This window comes from Rousettus aegyptiacus, unplaced genomic scaffold (assembly GCF_014176215.1).
Source record: "Rousettus aegyptiacus isolate mRouAeg1 unplaced genomic scaffold, mRouAeg1.p scaffold_m13_p_16, whole genome shotgun sequence".
Lineage (NCBI taxonomy): Eukaryota > Metazoa > Chordata > Mammalia > Chiroptera > Pteropodidae > Rousettus > Rousettus aegyptiacus.
Window position 1 is genome coordinate 24519844 of NW_023416291.1, and position 15553 is coordinate 24535396.

At 36.9% G+C, this 15553-nt stretch overlaps 1 protein-coding gene across 3 annotated transcripts in view; it reads right to left on the bottom strand.

Annotated features, from left to right (window-relative positions):
* Window positions 1-15553, bottom strand: part of GALNTL6 (polypeptide N-acetylgalactosaminyltransferase like 6) — an 881484-nt gene that overhangs the window by 58015 nt on the left and 807916 nt on the right. For all 3 annotated transcript variants that reach the window (XM_016148213.2, XM_016148211.2, XM_016148214.2), the window contains one exon: window positions 8524-8631. In XM_016148213.2, the coding sequence (XP_016003699.1) occupies window positions 8524-8631 (108 nt within the window). The remainder of the gene's footprint in view (window positions 1-8523; window positions 8632-15553) is intronic.

Here is a 15553-nt window from a genome sequence, read left to right on the forward strand (position 1 = left end):
GTGATTTCGCCCTCCAGATACTGCTGATAACTAGCAAAGCCAATCTCACACAGAAACAATTTCTTATTTGTCAGTCACTCCTCCAGCAAGAAACTGCATCACTCTCCCATGACTTTAAAAATTCTGCTTTGATTTAAATGCATTTCTTTGCTCCTCTTTGAAGTTTAAGTGTGCTTTAGTAGCTCTGGAGTCCCACCCCAAAGCCCTCTTATCATTGATAATGTGATAATGTCATCATGGATACAGCTCAAAAGAGAATCTCTTTAGGAGAGCCTCCACCTCACTGTGATTATTCAGTTTAGCGCCACCCTTCTCTGATCTGAAGACTTCTTTGAAGTCAGTGGGAAGCCTTTAGCAAAAGGAGAGGATGTCTAATCCAGTGCTAAAAAGAGAGGCTTCCTTGACAGGCAATTTTCTCTCCCTTCTTCCTTAAGCCTATGTGAGCTATTTGTAAGTGGTCACCTGTTCTTGGCTATTTTGATATAATTTAATGATATCTCTATTATATTTTTGGTTGAATATTTTGGATATTTTTAATAGTGTTTCTGATAGCATTAAAATGTAGCCAAATTATTTAACTACATATCTTATTTAACAAATGTGTATCAGCCTAATTTTAAACGGTTTTTTTTTTTTTTGAGGCATAATGATACACAAGCCATTGGGTTTTTGACCATTTCTCAGTCTACAGAGTATCACTATCAAGTGGAACTGTTTTCTCCACCTTAAATAACATTGAAAAGGAGATATACCTGGTATGGATTGAAAATGGAATTCTCGCCAGGAACTAATAAACTATTAGGAACAAAGGTGATTAGAATAGAAATGAAATAGCAGAGGCGTCAAGCACAGTGTCACTGAGCATTTACACACCTCACCGCAAGGTGCTTATTCTCCATGCTAATTCTCCAAAACGAGTCCTTCGTACCCAGGTTCCCCTGTGGCTTCATCATCCAACTGGGGTGCTGTAAAGCAGAGTTATAAAGCGACCAGAACTTCTCCCTCTCGGAAGAGCTGCATTTTTGGTTATTGAGATTATGACATGCTAAAATATTTTAATTTGCTTATGTTTCAGCAACTTAATTTTGTAGCAGCAGGGACCTATTTTGTCTAAAAAAATCTGTCTCTAGTGGGGTTAGGAGTGCAGGAAAATGTTCATTTCTAAAGGGGGTAATGATAAAAACGCAATTATAATTCCCCTAGCCCACAAATAGAGCTCACCATGTAGTCCGTTGCTCAAAAGTGCTTTGAAAAAAGAAAGCTATATAAATGCTAAATAACAACATAAAGTGCTAAGGTGCTCCAGGTAGGGAGAAAGTAACCAAAAGCAGACTGGAAAAGGTACCATAGGAAAGAAAAAAAATCCCATTTTAATTTCATTAAGAATGGAAAAGAAAAAGTAATGATTAATCATGGCAGCTAATTACCGTGTAAATACCTCAGATCACCATTTAAATATTGCATATACTCTATAAAATTTTCCAATGGGCTTAACAAAACACTAATGTGAAACGTTGGTCCTCACTAGATAGTCAGGGAAGTGTTGAAGCCTGTCCCCATAGCTTGGGAATTACCTGACTCAGTTGAAAGCTCCATTTTGCATACTAGAAAGCATCAGCTAATTGATTCACAAGTCACAGCTGAGCTGAAACTTGGGTAAGCTCTGAGGAATATTGAAACAATTAAATTGAGCAAAACCTTTTAATGTTTGGAAGAAGACAGCATCTGTGGGAAGTTTTTTTGGGGGGAGCAGGAAGCAAATAAATAGGAATAAACCAAACTAAAAGTAAGTTTGAGAAGTTTCATGGGAAATTGCTAAATTTTAAAATGATGTTGTCTTAAGCTGCATATTTTTTTCATGATACTTCCAAGTGACTAGAGACTGCACCTGTCAGCAATTTGCTGTTTTACTTTCTTTTTCACTGTCTATGTTTGGTCTAAAAATTCTATGCTTTTTACCCCCATATTGTTTAAAAATTTAAAAGACAATGTGCGATTCTGTTATTTGTTAAACAGACAAAATAATATATGGAGACATATTTTAGCAAATTCTGATACCACTGCGTTAGAAATGAAGGGAGCAAGTGAGGGTCACGCAGTGGGAAACAGATTTGTGGTTCATGTTTCTTTCATCTCTTTTCTCTAGGTCCTTGGTAGAGAGAAGAGTTTCATTTTGCTTTGTTTTCTCACATGCAAAACAAACACAAAATACCCAGTGTTCAAAAAAAGAACATTATTTAAGGGTCAGTATGAGTGCTCTGCCGGAGTTGTCACAAAACTTATCTCCTATGTGGGGAATATCCTTGGGTGAGGTGACATTCTATTACAAAGGGTGGCTTGATCTAATCCGAAAGGCCCAATGCTATTGGCTTAGGATGTGTAGCGAGACTCATGCATTTCTGCCTGGCATATAGTAGGTGCTTGATAAATATCTACTGAAGAATTTTTCCATCCCAAACCTTCGTTGAGGATAGAGATGATCTTTAGCTTCAAAACGTGCAATGGACTCATCATATCATCATGATTTTTTAGGGAGGCTCTCACGAAGAATAATAAAATATTAATGGAAGATGCCTGCGTTTCTTAAATAAAAACGTTCCATCCAAACAGAAGATATTATATTTTAAAATATGGCCAAGAGGGGAGAGAAACAAAAACGTGATTGCAGTGTGTGAATCCTCTTTTGTTCTTGCCTCAAATACTGGACAGCCCTTACTGCCTTTGAAGGGGTTCAGGACAGGCCTCCTCAAGATACGACACTTTGGCACATGGATTATTTTGAGCTGCAGGCGATTGAGACTGCAAGCTCATGAGAAACTTCTGCCTCTTCCTTAAAGATTTCAAACTAGGGAACTAGCCCAAGACCAGAGTTAACACCCCAAATTACTTTTTATGACTGATCTAAAGGGCAGGGAAAACTTTTAATTACTGAACGAACATCTGCTATTCTTTTCATCCTGAGAATGACCTTTTGAAGCCCTAAGGTGTCTTACCATATCCTAAGCTCTGAATGCCATGTATACCTCGTTTGTCCTTTCTGTCTCTGAACTCCTTACGTATGTGAGGATCGCTGACTCTCTCAAGTATGTGGGGCTTCATACATACGTATGTAATAAAATAGTTATTTTCTCTTGTTTATCTGTGTCATGTAGATTTAATTATTAGACCAGCCAAAAGAATCTTGAAGGGTAGAGGAAAGTTTCCTCTTCCCCTACATCTCTGTTGTTATATTATAAGGCAGAACTAGAAATAGTTATTGTTTTTAGAGGAATTGCTTCTGCACAGAAGTCCTAGCCATTTATGCAGGCTAAGTCTTTGGGGAAGAATTGATCATTTCCTGCTTTTTGGGAGAAAGCCCATGATAGGCCACTGTGTCCCTGAACTCAATGATAGTTTCAAATAAAGCATCTGAACTCTACCGTTTTAAGAGCAGCAGAAAGAAGAGCTGGGTGCCACTGACGGCTAAGGTTGTTATGCTACAGCTCTTATTTGCCAGGCGGTTTTATGAGAGTAAACTGATTTACAGTCATCAGGGGAGAAAGGTCAATTTGTAGGGTGTAGATTTTCCATTCATCATCACACTTTATAGCCTTCTTGGTGATTTTATTTTCTGATATCAAACTAGTCATTTTGGTCTTGTTAATGCTTTTCCTCAACTGATATATTTTTCTGACATAAACAAGGGAGAGCTGCATGTATCAGATATTGCATTCTTCCATTTCAGCTACTTCGGACTGGGGTAGCCGGCACTCACAGTGAACAATGAGGAGGTGCTCATTAATCAACTTGGGGTGGTCTGGCTTTGACATCGAAATGCTCTGCCTCCTCCTCCCTACATCTCCTCCCACTCTCACTAATTTCAAGAATCTGAGATGATCCATGAAGTCAGTGGGGCCGAATGCCACCAGGGATATGACTGGGAGAAAGGCACCTTGGGAAATATGTTAGGAAGTAATTTCATAGCTGACAGAGGTAAAACAACCATTCTCCTCTTCAGATATCAGATTTAACCTTCATATCCATGAAATACAATAACCGTAGGAAAACTTCAAAGGTCATCTCATTCTGCTAAGAAATCTTAAGTAAATATAAAAGTCAAAACCAATTATAACTTCTGTATATATTACAGTGCAGCCTATAGGATCATTAAATATAACCTGTTAATATAGAACATATATCATTATATATATTAAATAATACTATATGTTATCTATGAGATGGACTTCCTTTTCTGTTAAATCATAATCTCAATGATAACATAATCTATATAAATAGTTTATAAATAAGTAAACTATATAAGATACAGGTCTAATTTCACAGTGAGTTTGATTTTTATTTAACCCTTCTCTCAGGCTCATGATGTTCAGATTGTCGTATCTCAATTGCTGGACTAAGTGGACTCTACCTTACTGTCATAGTCAGGGCCATTAGCTAGGAGAAGTTAAAGCTTATGTTTATCTTGTTCATCATTTATATATCCAGAGCCTAGCACAGTGGCATGGTAAATATTTTCTTCAGAAATAAGAATTTATTGGTAAAGAAAATCTGGAAAAATTTGTTTTTTTTTGTGAGCTCTCAGAATTCTAGACAGAAAGTCTGTGTGTGTCTCCCAGCTCTAGCTCTCCTGCACCCATGTAAAGCTGTCACTTATAACCCACCTTATCTGAAACCAATCTTAGCAGCTTCTTTCTGTTTCATCGTGCACCCATTTTGGTTCTGACACTATTTTCTCAGACACTGTGATGAAAACCTCATAGTCACATTTGACCTCTTTCTCCATGCACAGTGTGGCAAATCAATAAAACTCTTTTAGGAAATTTTCTTTACAACTGCTTCTTGCATTCAAAATGTTACTTTCTTTAGTCTTTCTCCCCTTTAATGTTTACTTATCAGTTGATCTTTCCATTTTGCCCCTTCTATTTTTATCCTGGCACTTCCTGTTCAAAAGCCATGAGTCCCTCACTATGGTCTGTAAGAAAGAGGCATGCACCCTAGTCTGCATACAAGGTCCAGAGTCAGCCTCCAGTGCACAGTCCTGGGTTAACCCCAGAGGTTGCAAACACAATCTTTTGCCACTCTCTGTGCCTGCTCCTTTCTACCTGGAACTTTGCTCATGCTGGAGCCCCTGCCATGACTGCCTCAGCCACCTCGTATGGGGCAATATGGCAGGAGGGTTTGCCTTTGGACAGACAGGCCTCAGTTCACAGTTTCAGCTCTACTTGCTTGACGTTTAACCTCTATGCTTGTTAATGAGTTACATTTTCAAGTATTATAGACCATCCTATGTGATTGGGTTCTTATGGGGTTTGATTTCTTTGATTTTATAGCTCTCATCCTGACACTTGGATAAGGGTTGCCATAAAATACAAGACAAAATTTTATTTCGATACTATGTCAGTGGCAAAATACCGAAGGATACAGTCCCCTGACTTGCATTCTCTGGTGCTTCTTACAGACTTGGGATGAGGGCTGGTTCCAGCTTCCTCTCCTATGCAACTGTCCCCTCGGAGCGAGTGTGAGCTTCCAAGACTGCTTCACTTACAGTCTGCAAGGCTGTCCTCTGCTGACATGGGACCCTCCTGGGGAAACTCTCATGGGCCAAGTTGCTTCCATGGGGACTGCTGTTCTGCTACAATCTGCTGGTGTGGCTTGCCATGGGGTGACTGCTCTGCACCTCTGTGATGTCCATGGTTCACTTGTCTCCGGTCCAATGGCTTTGACTGTCCCCAAACAATGGCATGCACAAAGAAGTCCGTGAGGTGCCAGTAATTGCTGCTCCTTCGGCAGAGCGCTTGGCTTCCTTTGCAACCTATGGGAGTCTTCCAACCATCTGCCGCTCAGACACCTCTGGCTGTGCAAAGACTCAGTGTACCTTTTGCTAAGTAGCTGCTCACTCTTCTGTGATAAAGTACAGTCAGTCCTTTCCCAAAATGAAGGACTGTCACTTCAGGCCCTGGAGCTTTCTAATTTCCCTGGAACTCTAGGGGTGAGTACCCTTCCCTCAAGGCTGACTGTTTGCTCCTGGTAATAAGACACCACAATTGGGCCCAGTACTGATATTGGACCCTCAGCCGACTCAGTAAAATATTTAGTTTTATTCATGATGAGTGAATACTCTGATTCCCAGATGAAGCTGAATTGTAAGTCACTGAGTCTCAGATTTTTACATTTTGTGGGAATTGACATAAGGATATAAATATTTATTTTTGCCAAGTAGGGCATTAATAAAAAAATATATAGTTTGTATTTTCTCATAAAACAGAAAAAAAAGCCTATAATCACTGCACTAAAAACCGTTATTAAATTGAATAGATTTAGTTTTCAGATTCTTATTTTTCTCAATTCACTGAGGCTGGGTGAAAACTGAGCTATGAACTGGCTCTGGTCACTGGTCATGAGTTTTGCAATCACTATTCTGTGAACCTTGTTCATTTAATTAAGTATTGCTGAAGGTCCTCTTTCAATTCAACAGCTATGGTATCCTTCTTCCTCCTCTTCCTTCTACCTATCCAGATCTGTATAATACATTTGAACAATTGTTCATTGTCTTGTATTGTCCTCTAATGGTTTTATTTATGAATATCTTCTCTCTTCCAACCAGACTGTACTGCTAAAAAAATAGAACTTATTATTTGGATTTATTTCTATAATACATACTGGTATGTTATTTAGAGGACTGAAGGCTATTCACACATACATGTGTGTGTGTATCTGCACATATTGGAATTGTGCTAGAATCCTCAGTTTACAGAGATACATAAATGAAAGGTATACATTTTTTGAAGACTTGAATGAGCTTTGTAAAATAAGAAAATGAGCCTTGGAGTCAAGTCTCCATCTTTGCCTCCATTTCCCAGTGAGGCTGGAAAGATTGAGTCTACATGGCCCTACCTTTGAGGTATCTTTAAAATCTCTCATTATTTCTGATGATTTAGTAATAATGTAGAGCATAGCTGGTAGTTGAGATTTTCCCACAAAATATCAGAATTGTTTTTCATTTTCATATATTTTTTATTTTAAAAAATTATAGAGTGACAGTTGAACTCCAATATTTATGGCTTTCTGATCGCTTTAGCCATTTAGGAAAAAAAAATGAGTCCTTAAATAAAGTTTAAGTAGAAAAGATTAAAATTCAGGATTATGGACTTTTTTTTTTCAGTTGAATGAATTGAATATTCACTTTTTGCTGGACATTTTATGTTCCAGCCCTAGTTTCCCTATATTTGATAGTCCTTAAAAAAGTACCTAATTTGTTTCTTGAACATATCTGAATACTGTTACTATTTGAAGATAAACCCTCTTGGATCAGCGCATCTTTCTCCCTTGAGTTTTATTCTACTTTTCACTACAGACAAAACACACATACCATCCATCTTGCAAATGAATGATTTAGTTTGGGGCACAAGCTAGAGAACATACGAGAGCGAAAGGGATAAGTGACAGAAAGAACATCATTATCTTTGGGATATTTTTAACTGCTATGATTTGTGATATTTCCTTGGCTGATTTGTGATATGTGCTCAAAGCTGTTCAATCATTTACCTTTTGTGAATTCTCGTTGTTTTCCTGAATGAGTTTTCAGATTCACATGTCTTAAGTCTTCTGACTAAATTAAATCATATTTCCTTATCCAAGATGCAGCTCTTTGATCACTTTATAATTTTGTGATAGTATATTTCTGCAGCTACTTAGTGTATATTTGTTAGTGTATATTTGGCATCAGAGCAGTAGCAGGTACATATTGTGGTGAATAAAACTGACTCGGCTATGAAGAAAGTAGCATGGAAAACAGAAATTGTCAGGATTGTTTTGAGAAGGTATTGTGACTATGTTCTCTCGAACATGTATAAAAACATTCTAAAATGCTGAAGTGAAAATCATTCTTGCACTTGATCTAAGGGTTTATTCAAAACAGTGTATGAAAAAAAATCTTGGACTTGACCAATTTTGGAACTTTGAGGATGGTATAAAACTTTAGGCAGAGCTGGTCTTAGCTACAAAGGAGAAGAAGGCAGCTTTTGGACATCCACCTTCCCCCATCTTCTATTTACCCTTTTCTCTATTTGACTTAAACATACCCTATGAAACTCTGTATGGGAGGAAAGTACTGGGCCTTCATTCCAAAGGTATATAGACTTAATCTCCTCCTCTGTTATCTATCCTTCACATGAGCATGAACAAGCCACTTTGCTAAGCCTCAGTTTTCTCATTCACAAGATAAAGATAACAATATCAACCACAGAAGAGAATGGCGAAGATGAAATAGAATGTATGTGAAAGTGCTTTGAAACAATTAATAACAAGAATTGGCATAATAGTTAACATTTCCTTAAGGAAAGGCAATAAAACTCTGAGAAACACAGACTCTCCATATACCAAAGCCAGCCAAAAGGAATGGCAAGTGGTGGAGTTTTTATCATTTAGATGTTACTGTCAGACTGAAACATATCATGTGTGAGGCTACTTACTCTGCCTACAAAAAGCCATATCGAGTCCAACTTATTCTGATCCCCAGTTACTCACTCTTGCCAGGCTGGTCCCAGATGGAACTTTATAAGGGACGTACTTCCTGTAGATATGGCCGACTCTAGAACATGGGACATCGAACATTTCTCCTCCACACATCCAAACCTATAGAGAGAAAATTTAAAAGTGTGACAAAAAAGGAACAGAAAATGTTGTCTAAAAAAGGAATTATTAGCAAGTCAAAAAAGTCTTAAAATCTCCTAAAGTCTCTAAGTTAATAAATTCTGTTTATTATAAATGGTTAACCAAGAAAGAAAACCCCATTTTTAAAAATCTAGATTCATAAGAGTATAGAACCAAAATACTAGTTCAGTAAAATCTAATTTCCATAGACAATATGTTGGCATTATTTTTATTCTAGTAGAATTTTATCACAAATATTATATTTAACTGAAATTTAATGCTCAGACAACTTCTTATCTATGTAGATATTTGATTTGACAGTCGTGAAATCATTTGAAGAAGTAACATTGAAATTTAAATGCCAATTAAAATTAAAATATAAAAAAAGAGAATTTCTAAAATAGATGAATGAATTAAGGAACACAGATATATTCATATTTGAAGCTATATCTACATTCTTAAACTTGCTGTAGAGCTCATCTTAAAAATCATAGCTGCATTCTAATTTCTTCCACCCTTGATTTTTATTTTTAGGCAGAGAAAATAACTAATTAGTGATGTGGGCCCAAGAAATATTACACTTGAGGCATGTGTTAAAATGCTGTACTTACATATGGTAACAAAATTAATTGGTTAGATTTTATCATTGGTTATATTTTACCATTTAGATACACAATTAATCATGGTCTTATATAACAGACTACTTACTATAAAAGGATGAATTATTAAAAAAAAAAATCCAGGCTTTATATAGGCTAGATTTTTAGCTATTTTTATTACAAGAAAAAGATTAAAAAGAATGAGATGCCATCATGGTTAGTTTTATATGTCAACATGGCTGCACTACAGTGCCCAAGTAGTTGGTCAGACATTCTGGATGTTTCTATAGGGATATTTTTTGAGGAGATTAACATTTATATTGGTGGACTTTGAGTCAAGCAGATTTCCTTCCATAATGGCGATGGATCTCATTCAAATGGTTGAAGGCCTTAATATAACAAAGACTAACCTCCTGCAAGCAAGAAAGAATTCTGCCAGCTGACAGCTCTTTGAACTTGAACTACAGCCCTTCCCTGGGTCTTCAACCCACCAGCCTACCTTACAGATTTTGGACTTACTAAGCCTCCTCAAATGTGTGAACTGATTCATTAAAAGACATCTCTTTCTCTTTATATATACATATCCTGTTGGCTCTGTTTCTCTGGAGAATCCTGACTAATACAGATACACAGCTTGTTTTAAAGTATAACATTGATAGAAAGAAAGAAAAATGTTTACGTGTCAACTTAACTTTTGCTTCCAACTTCTATCACTAAGAGGAATGATACTCCATGGAAGACTGAAGAACAAACAGTGATTAGAGTGAAAAGAAGTCCAAGGAGAAGGTAATTCAATTTCTAAAACAATGCTCAGTTGTTGTAAATGAGTTCAGGATTACCCATGGTATCAATTTCAACTTGATGGGATATTTATTAATGTTTTGGATCAAGACATCAAAAGTATGCATGGATGATATAAAGCCGGCAGGGTCAGTGAACATTCTAAATTATAGTACAAACATCTAGGAAGATCTTGAGAGGCTAGAGCTATGTGAGATTAAACATAAAAAGGGTAAATATAAGGACCTCTCCCAGATCTAAAAGAATCAACTGTTCTAGAGCAACATTAGGTGGATATAGACTGAGTAACATAAAATACATATCACTAGCATAACGTAGAGAGTTTAGGGAGTAAGTGGCTTGATCTGTCTGCCTGAAGTTGTGTTAATTTCTGAGTAAATGCTTTATATTCTCTTCTACAGAGAATTACCAGAGTGAGAAAGGGATGCGAACTGTGTTTTGGGAGAAACAACTAAAATAACTGGAGATGTATAGTTTTGGTAAATTAAACTTGACAGAAACTTTTTTCGTATATTTGAAGAACCTAATATTTGGAAGAGATGTTCTGTAGAACCTCAAGGAGATAGACAGGATTAATGGGAAAGAGCTATAGAGAGACTGCAACTCAGTGAAAAGAAGAATTTTTTAATAGACAGAATGATAAAGATGAAATGGGCTTCCTGCCTCACCATATTGTTAAAATCTATAGTAGATGATACTTTGGAGACAAGCATATAACTTTGGATGGACAGTTGATCTAGCTAATATTTTAAGGTGATTCTGATAATAAGAATTAGCATTTATAAATGCTTACTATGCCCTTTTTCTTTTTAAAAAAATTTTAACTAAGTTTATTGGGTAACATTGGTTAATATAATTATATAATTTTCAGGTGTACATTATCATTTGACATCTGTATATTCTATTGTGTGTTTGTCACCCAAAGTCCAGTATCCTTCAGTTACCATATATTTGATCCCCTTTACCCACTTCGCCCTCCCCCTAAACCTTATATTTGACTCCCTTTATCCCACCCCACTGGTAACCTCTAGTCTATAGTCCTCTGGTAACCACTAGCCTATAGTCCATGTCCATGAGTCTCTGTTTGTTTGTCCTGCTCATTTGTTGCTTTTAGGTTTATATCCTACATATAAGTGATATCATGTGATTTTCAGCTTTTTCTGTCTGGCTTATTTTGCTTAGCATGATTATCTTGAGGTCCATCCATGTTGCCATAAATGGCAGTATTTCATCTCTTCTTATGGCTGAGTAATATTCCATTGTATATATGTACCACAGCTTCTTTGTCCAATTATCTATCGTGGGACACTTCACTTGCTTCTATGTCCTGGCCACTGTCAATAATGCTGCTATGAACATCAGTGTGAAAATATCTTTTTGGATATGGGTTTTCAAGTCTTTGGGGTAAATACTCAGTAGAGGGATTGCTGGATCATATTGTAGATCAATTCTTAGTTTTTTGAGGAAATTCCATACTGTTTCACATAGCGGCTGTACCAATTTGCAGTCCCAACAGCAGTGAATGAGGGTTCCTATTTCTCTGCATCCTCTCCAACATTTGTTATTATTTGTCCTGTTGATTACTTGTCCTGATTAGCTATTCTAACAGGTGTGAGATAGTATCTCATTGTAATTTTGATTTGCATTTCCCTAATAGCTAGTGATGTTGAGCATTTTTTCATATATTTGTTCGCCATTTGTGTGTCCTCTAGGGAGAAGTGTCTGTTCAAGTCCTCTGCCCATTTTTTGATGGGATCATTTTGTTGTCATTGTTGTTATTATTGAGTTGTATGAGTTCTTTGTATATTTTGGATATTAGGCCCTCATCAAAGGTGTTGCTCGCAAATATATTTTTCCATTCGGATAGTTCTCTCTTTACCTTGCTGACAATTTCTTTTGCTGAGTAGAAGCTTTTTAGTTTGAGGTAGTCTCATTCATTTATTTTAGCTTTTACTTCACTTGCTTTTGAGGTCAAATTTATAAAATCCTCTTTAAGTCCAAGGGTCTTTGAGGTTCATTCCTATGTTTTCTTCTATGTATTTTATTGTTTCAGTTTTTATATTTAGGCCTTTAACCCATTTTGAGTTAATTTTGGTATGTGGTGATAGACAACAGTCTAGTTTAATTCTTTTGCAGGTGACTTTCCAGTTTTTCCAGCACCATTTATTGAAGAGGCTTTCCTTTCTCCACTGTATGTTTTTGGCTTCTTTGTTGAAAATTATCTGCCCATATAAATATGCTTTTACTTCTGAACCCTCTATTCTTTTCCACTGGTCCGTGTGTCTGTTTTGCTGCCAATATCATGCTTTGTAGTAGAATTTGAAGTCTGGCAGAATGATGCCTCCAGCCTCATTCTTTTTTCTCAGGATGGCTTTGGGATTCAGGGTCTTCTGTGCTTCCATACAAATCTGATGTTTTTTGTTCTATTTCTTTAAAAAATGCTGATGAGATTTTGATAGGGATTGCATTAAATATGTATAATGTTTTAGGTAATATGGTCATTTTAACTATGTTGATTCTTCAATTCAAGAACACAGAATATCTTTCCATTTCTTTATATCTTCTTTGATTTCTTTTAATAGGCCTTATAGTTTTCATTATACAAGTCCTTCACTTGTTTCGTTAAATTTATTCATAGGTATTTTATTCTTTTTGTTGCGATTGCAAAAGGAATTATTGTTTCCACTTCTTTTTCTGACACTTCGATATTTGAGTGTAGGAACACTATGGATTTTTGAACGTTGTTTTTGTATCTGGAGACTTTACTGTATTTGCTTATTGATTTTAGTAGTGTTCTTGTGGAGTCTTTAGGGTTTTCTATGTAGAGAATCATGTCATCTTCAAATAGTGACAGCTTGACTTCTTTGTTTCCTATTTGGTTGCTTTTTATATCTTTCTCTTGTCTGATTGCATTTGCTAGGACCTCCAATGTTATACTGAATAACAGTGGTGATAGTGGACAGGCTTGTCTTGTTCCTGATCTTAGAGGGAAGGTTTTTAGTTTTTCACCATTAAATATAATGTTTGCTGAGGTTTTGTCATATATGGCCTTTATTATGTTAAGATACTTTCCTTCTATACCAATTTTGTTACTATGCCCTTTTTCATTTAATGCTCATGATTTAGTGGTAGACTTTATTTCTTCCCTAAATATATTGGTGGGAAAATGGCAGTCTAGTGGCTGAGTAACTCTCCCAAGTTACTCAAGGCCACACAGCTGGCCATCTCCAAAATGAAGATTTGAATCCTAGTAGTCTAAATCCAGTGCTCACATGCTTAATGAATATTCTATATTCTATCCACAGAGTCAGCATACTTTGTCTGTAGCAGGCAGGTAGTAAATATTTTAGACTCTACAGATTATATGGCCTCTCTTGCAACTGGGTAACTCTGTTAAAAAAAAAAAAAAGGTATGGCTGTATTTAACTAAAACTTCGTTTACAAAAATAGAAAGTGGGCCATAGTCTGCTGGCCCCTGTTCTTCGAGGTACAAAGTCCTTTCAAACACTAAAATTCAGTAATTCTAAGATAATGTATGTGGGAGATTGTGCTTTCTAAAGTTGACCACTACACTATTTCCTATTGCTCGTGCTCCTTTACAATGTGACTTTGGTACCCTCCCAATGGGATGGTACATTTCTTCTTCTTGAATTTGAGCGGGCTTGTGAATTCTTAGACTAGCAGTAGAGTATAGCAAAAGTGACTGGGGCTAGGTCACGAAAGGCAACGTAGCTTCCACCTGTTCACTGGAGTGCCTGTTTTTGTAAGTCTGAGCTGTCATGTAGGAAGTTTGATCCCTTGAGGCCACCCCATTGTGAGAAAGTCTGGATCACATGAGAGGCCATGTGTAGGTGCTTGGGTCAATAGCCTCCATTGTTTTAATTCCATAGCCAGCATTGACTGCCAAACATGTAAATGAAGATTTCTCTAAATGATTTCAGCTCCTAGCTGTTAAGTCACACTCAACTGAGACCCCATATAGCACGCAGCAGAAATGAGCTATCCCTTTTCAGCTTCTCTAAATTTAGGATCCACAGAACCCATGAGCTTAATAAAATGGTTGTTTTATACTGTTAAATTTTGAGGTGCTTTGTTTTGCAGCAATAGTAACTAGAACTATGTATTTACAAATTTATGATGGAGGTGAACTGCCAACACAGATAATCCAAAATTATGGATTGCCCAACAATTTCTTTTTATCTTACTGTGGAAGATATAGCTTTAGTACTCACTAATTTCCACGTTCACTTCTTCTTGGGTTATAACAATCTCGCTGCCAGGTTATAATTTCCAGTTCCTTTGTATTTAGATGGGGCCATATGATTATTTCTTGCTAGTGGAATGTGAACAGAAGTGAATCATTTCTGAGCCAAAGAAATTAAGAGTGGATTCCCTTTTCTACCTTATTCATGATTTCTTTTTTACTTTCAGAGCCGACAAATCACAAAAGATCCAGAGGAGTCTGACACTTTGTCAGATGGTGGCATCACTAAATAAATGGGGCCTGGACCCCTGTAAAACTGGAGGGAGCAGAGTATGCTCTTCTCCTAACCTGGGCCAATTGTGACAGGAGACAGAGGAACTTCGCTGATGTTAAGTTATCAAGATTTTGGGATCATTACAGCAATTGGTCTACTCTAATAATTTTTTTTAAATCAAACATGGTGAATGCAATTATTTGAGAAATTATTTTCTTTTATTATTTCTGCATTTTAAAGAGGTAAAACTTTAAAGCAATTTGACAACAGATGAAGGGGTAGGCAATAACAGGGCAGAGAATGTTAGATAGCTCTTTGTACAATCAAATGTCAACTCTTATTGGTCAAAGGTAAGTAAATGTCAAGGCGAAGAAGGATTCTTATCACCTGCAGCTAGGAGACAGTGATTTGTTGGAAGCGGCATTTATTTTTCATGAAAAAGGTGACCGTATTACTCTCCTTAGTTGGTGGGGGTGGTGAATCTCTCCTGCAGGACTAGGGGGTGGTGACAAATAAGGGCAGGATGTGGGGCGAAGGCCTAGTGCAACACCTTACATTTTCTGGTCTTAATCTATTTTTGTATTTGTTCGTTTATGTGGTCTCCTAGAATACTTAGAAAGTAGCCAGAAGTGGACTAAATACTTCTTATGAGAGATTTCCCCAGGGTGAGAACTGCCATAACAGAAAGTTGAACAAATCATGATTGCCTTCCTTTCTAACATATGACAAATGAGCTAATAGACACACAGAAATTTAAACTAATTCTTTTCCGTGGATCATTCTAATACAGCCTTTAAACATCTCTGCGTCGGTTTTCTGTTGTTGTGTAACAAATTACCACAAATTAATGGCTTTAAACAAAACCCATTTATGATTTTACAGCTCTATAGTCAGAAGTCCATGTGGGCTTAGCTGGGTTCTCGGCCTAGAGTGTCACAAGACCAGAGTCTAGGTGGCAGGTGGGCTGCGATCTTATTTGAATCCCCGGGGAAGAACCTACTTCCGGGCTCGTTTAGATTACCTGCA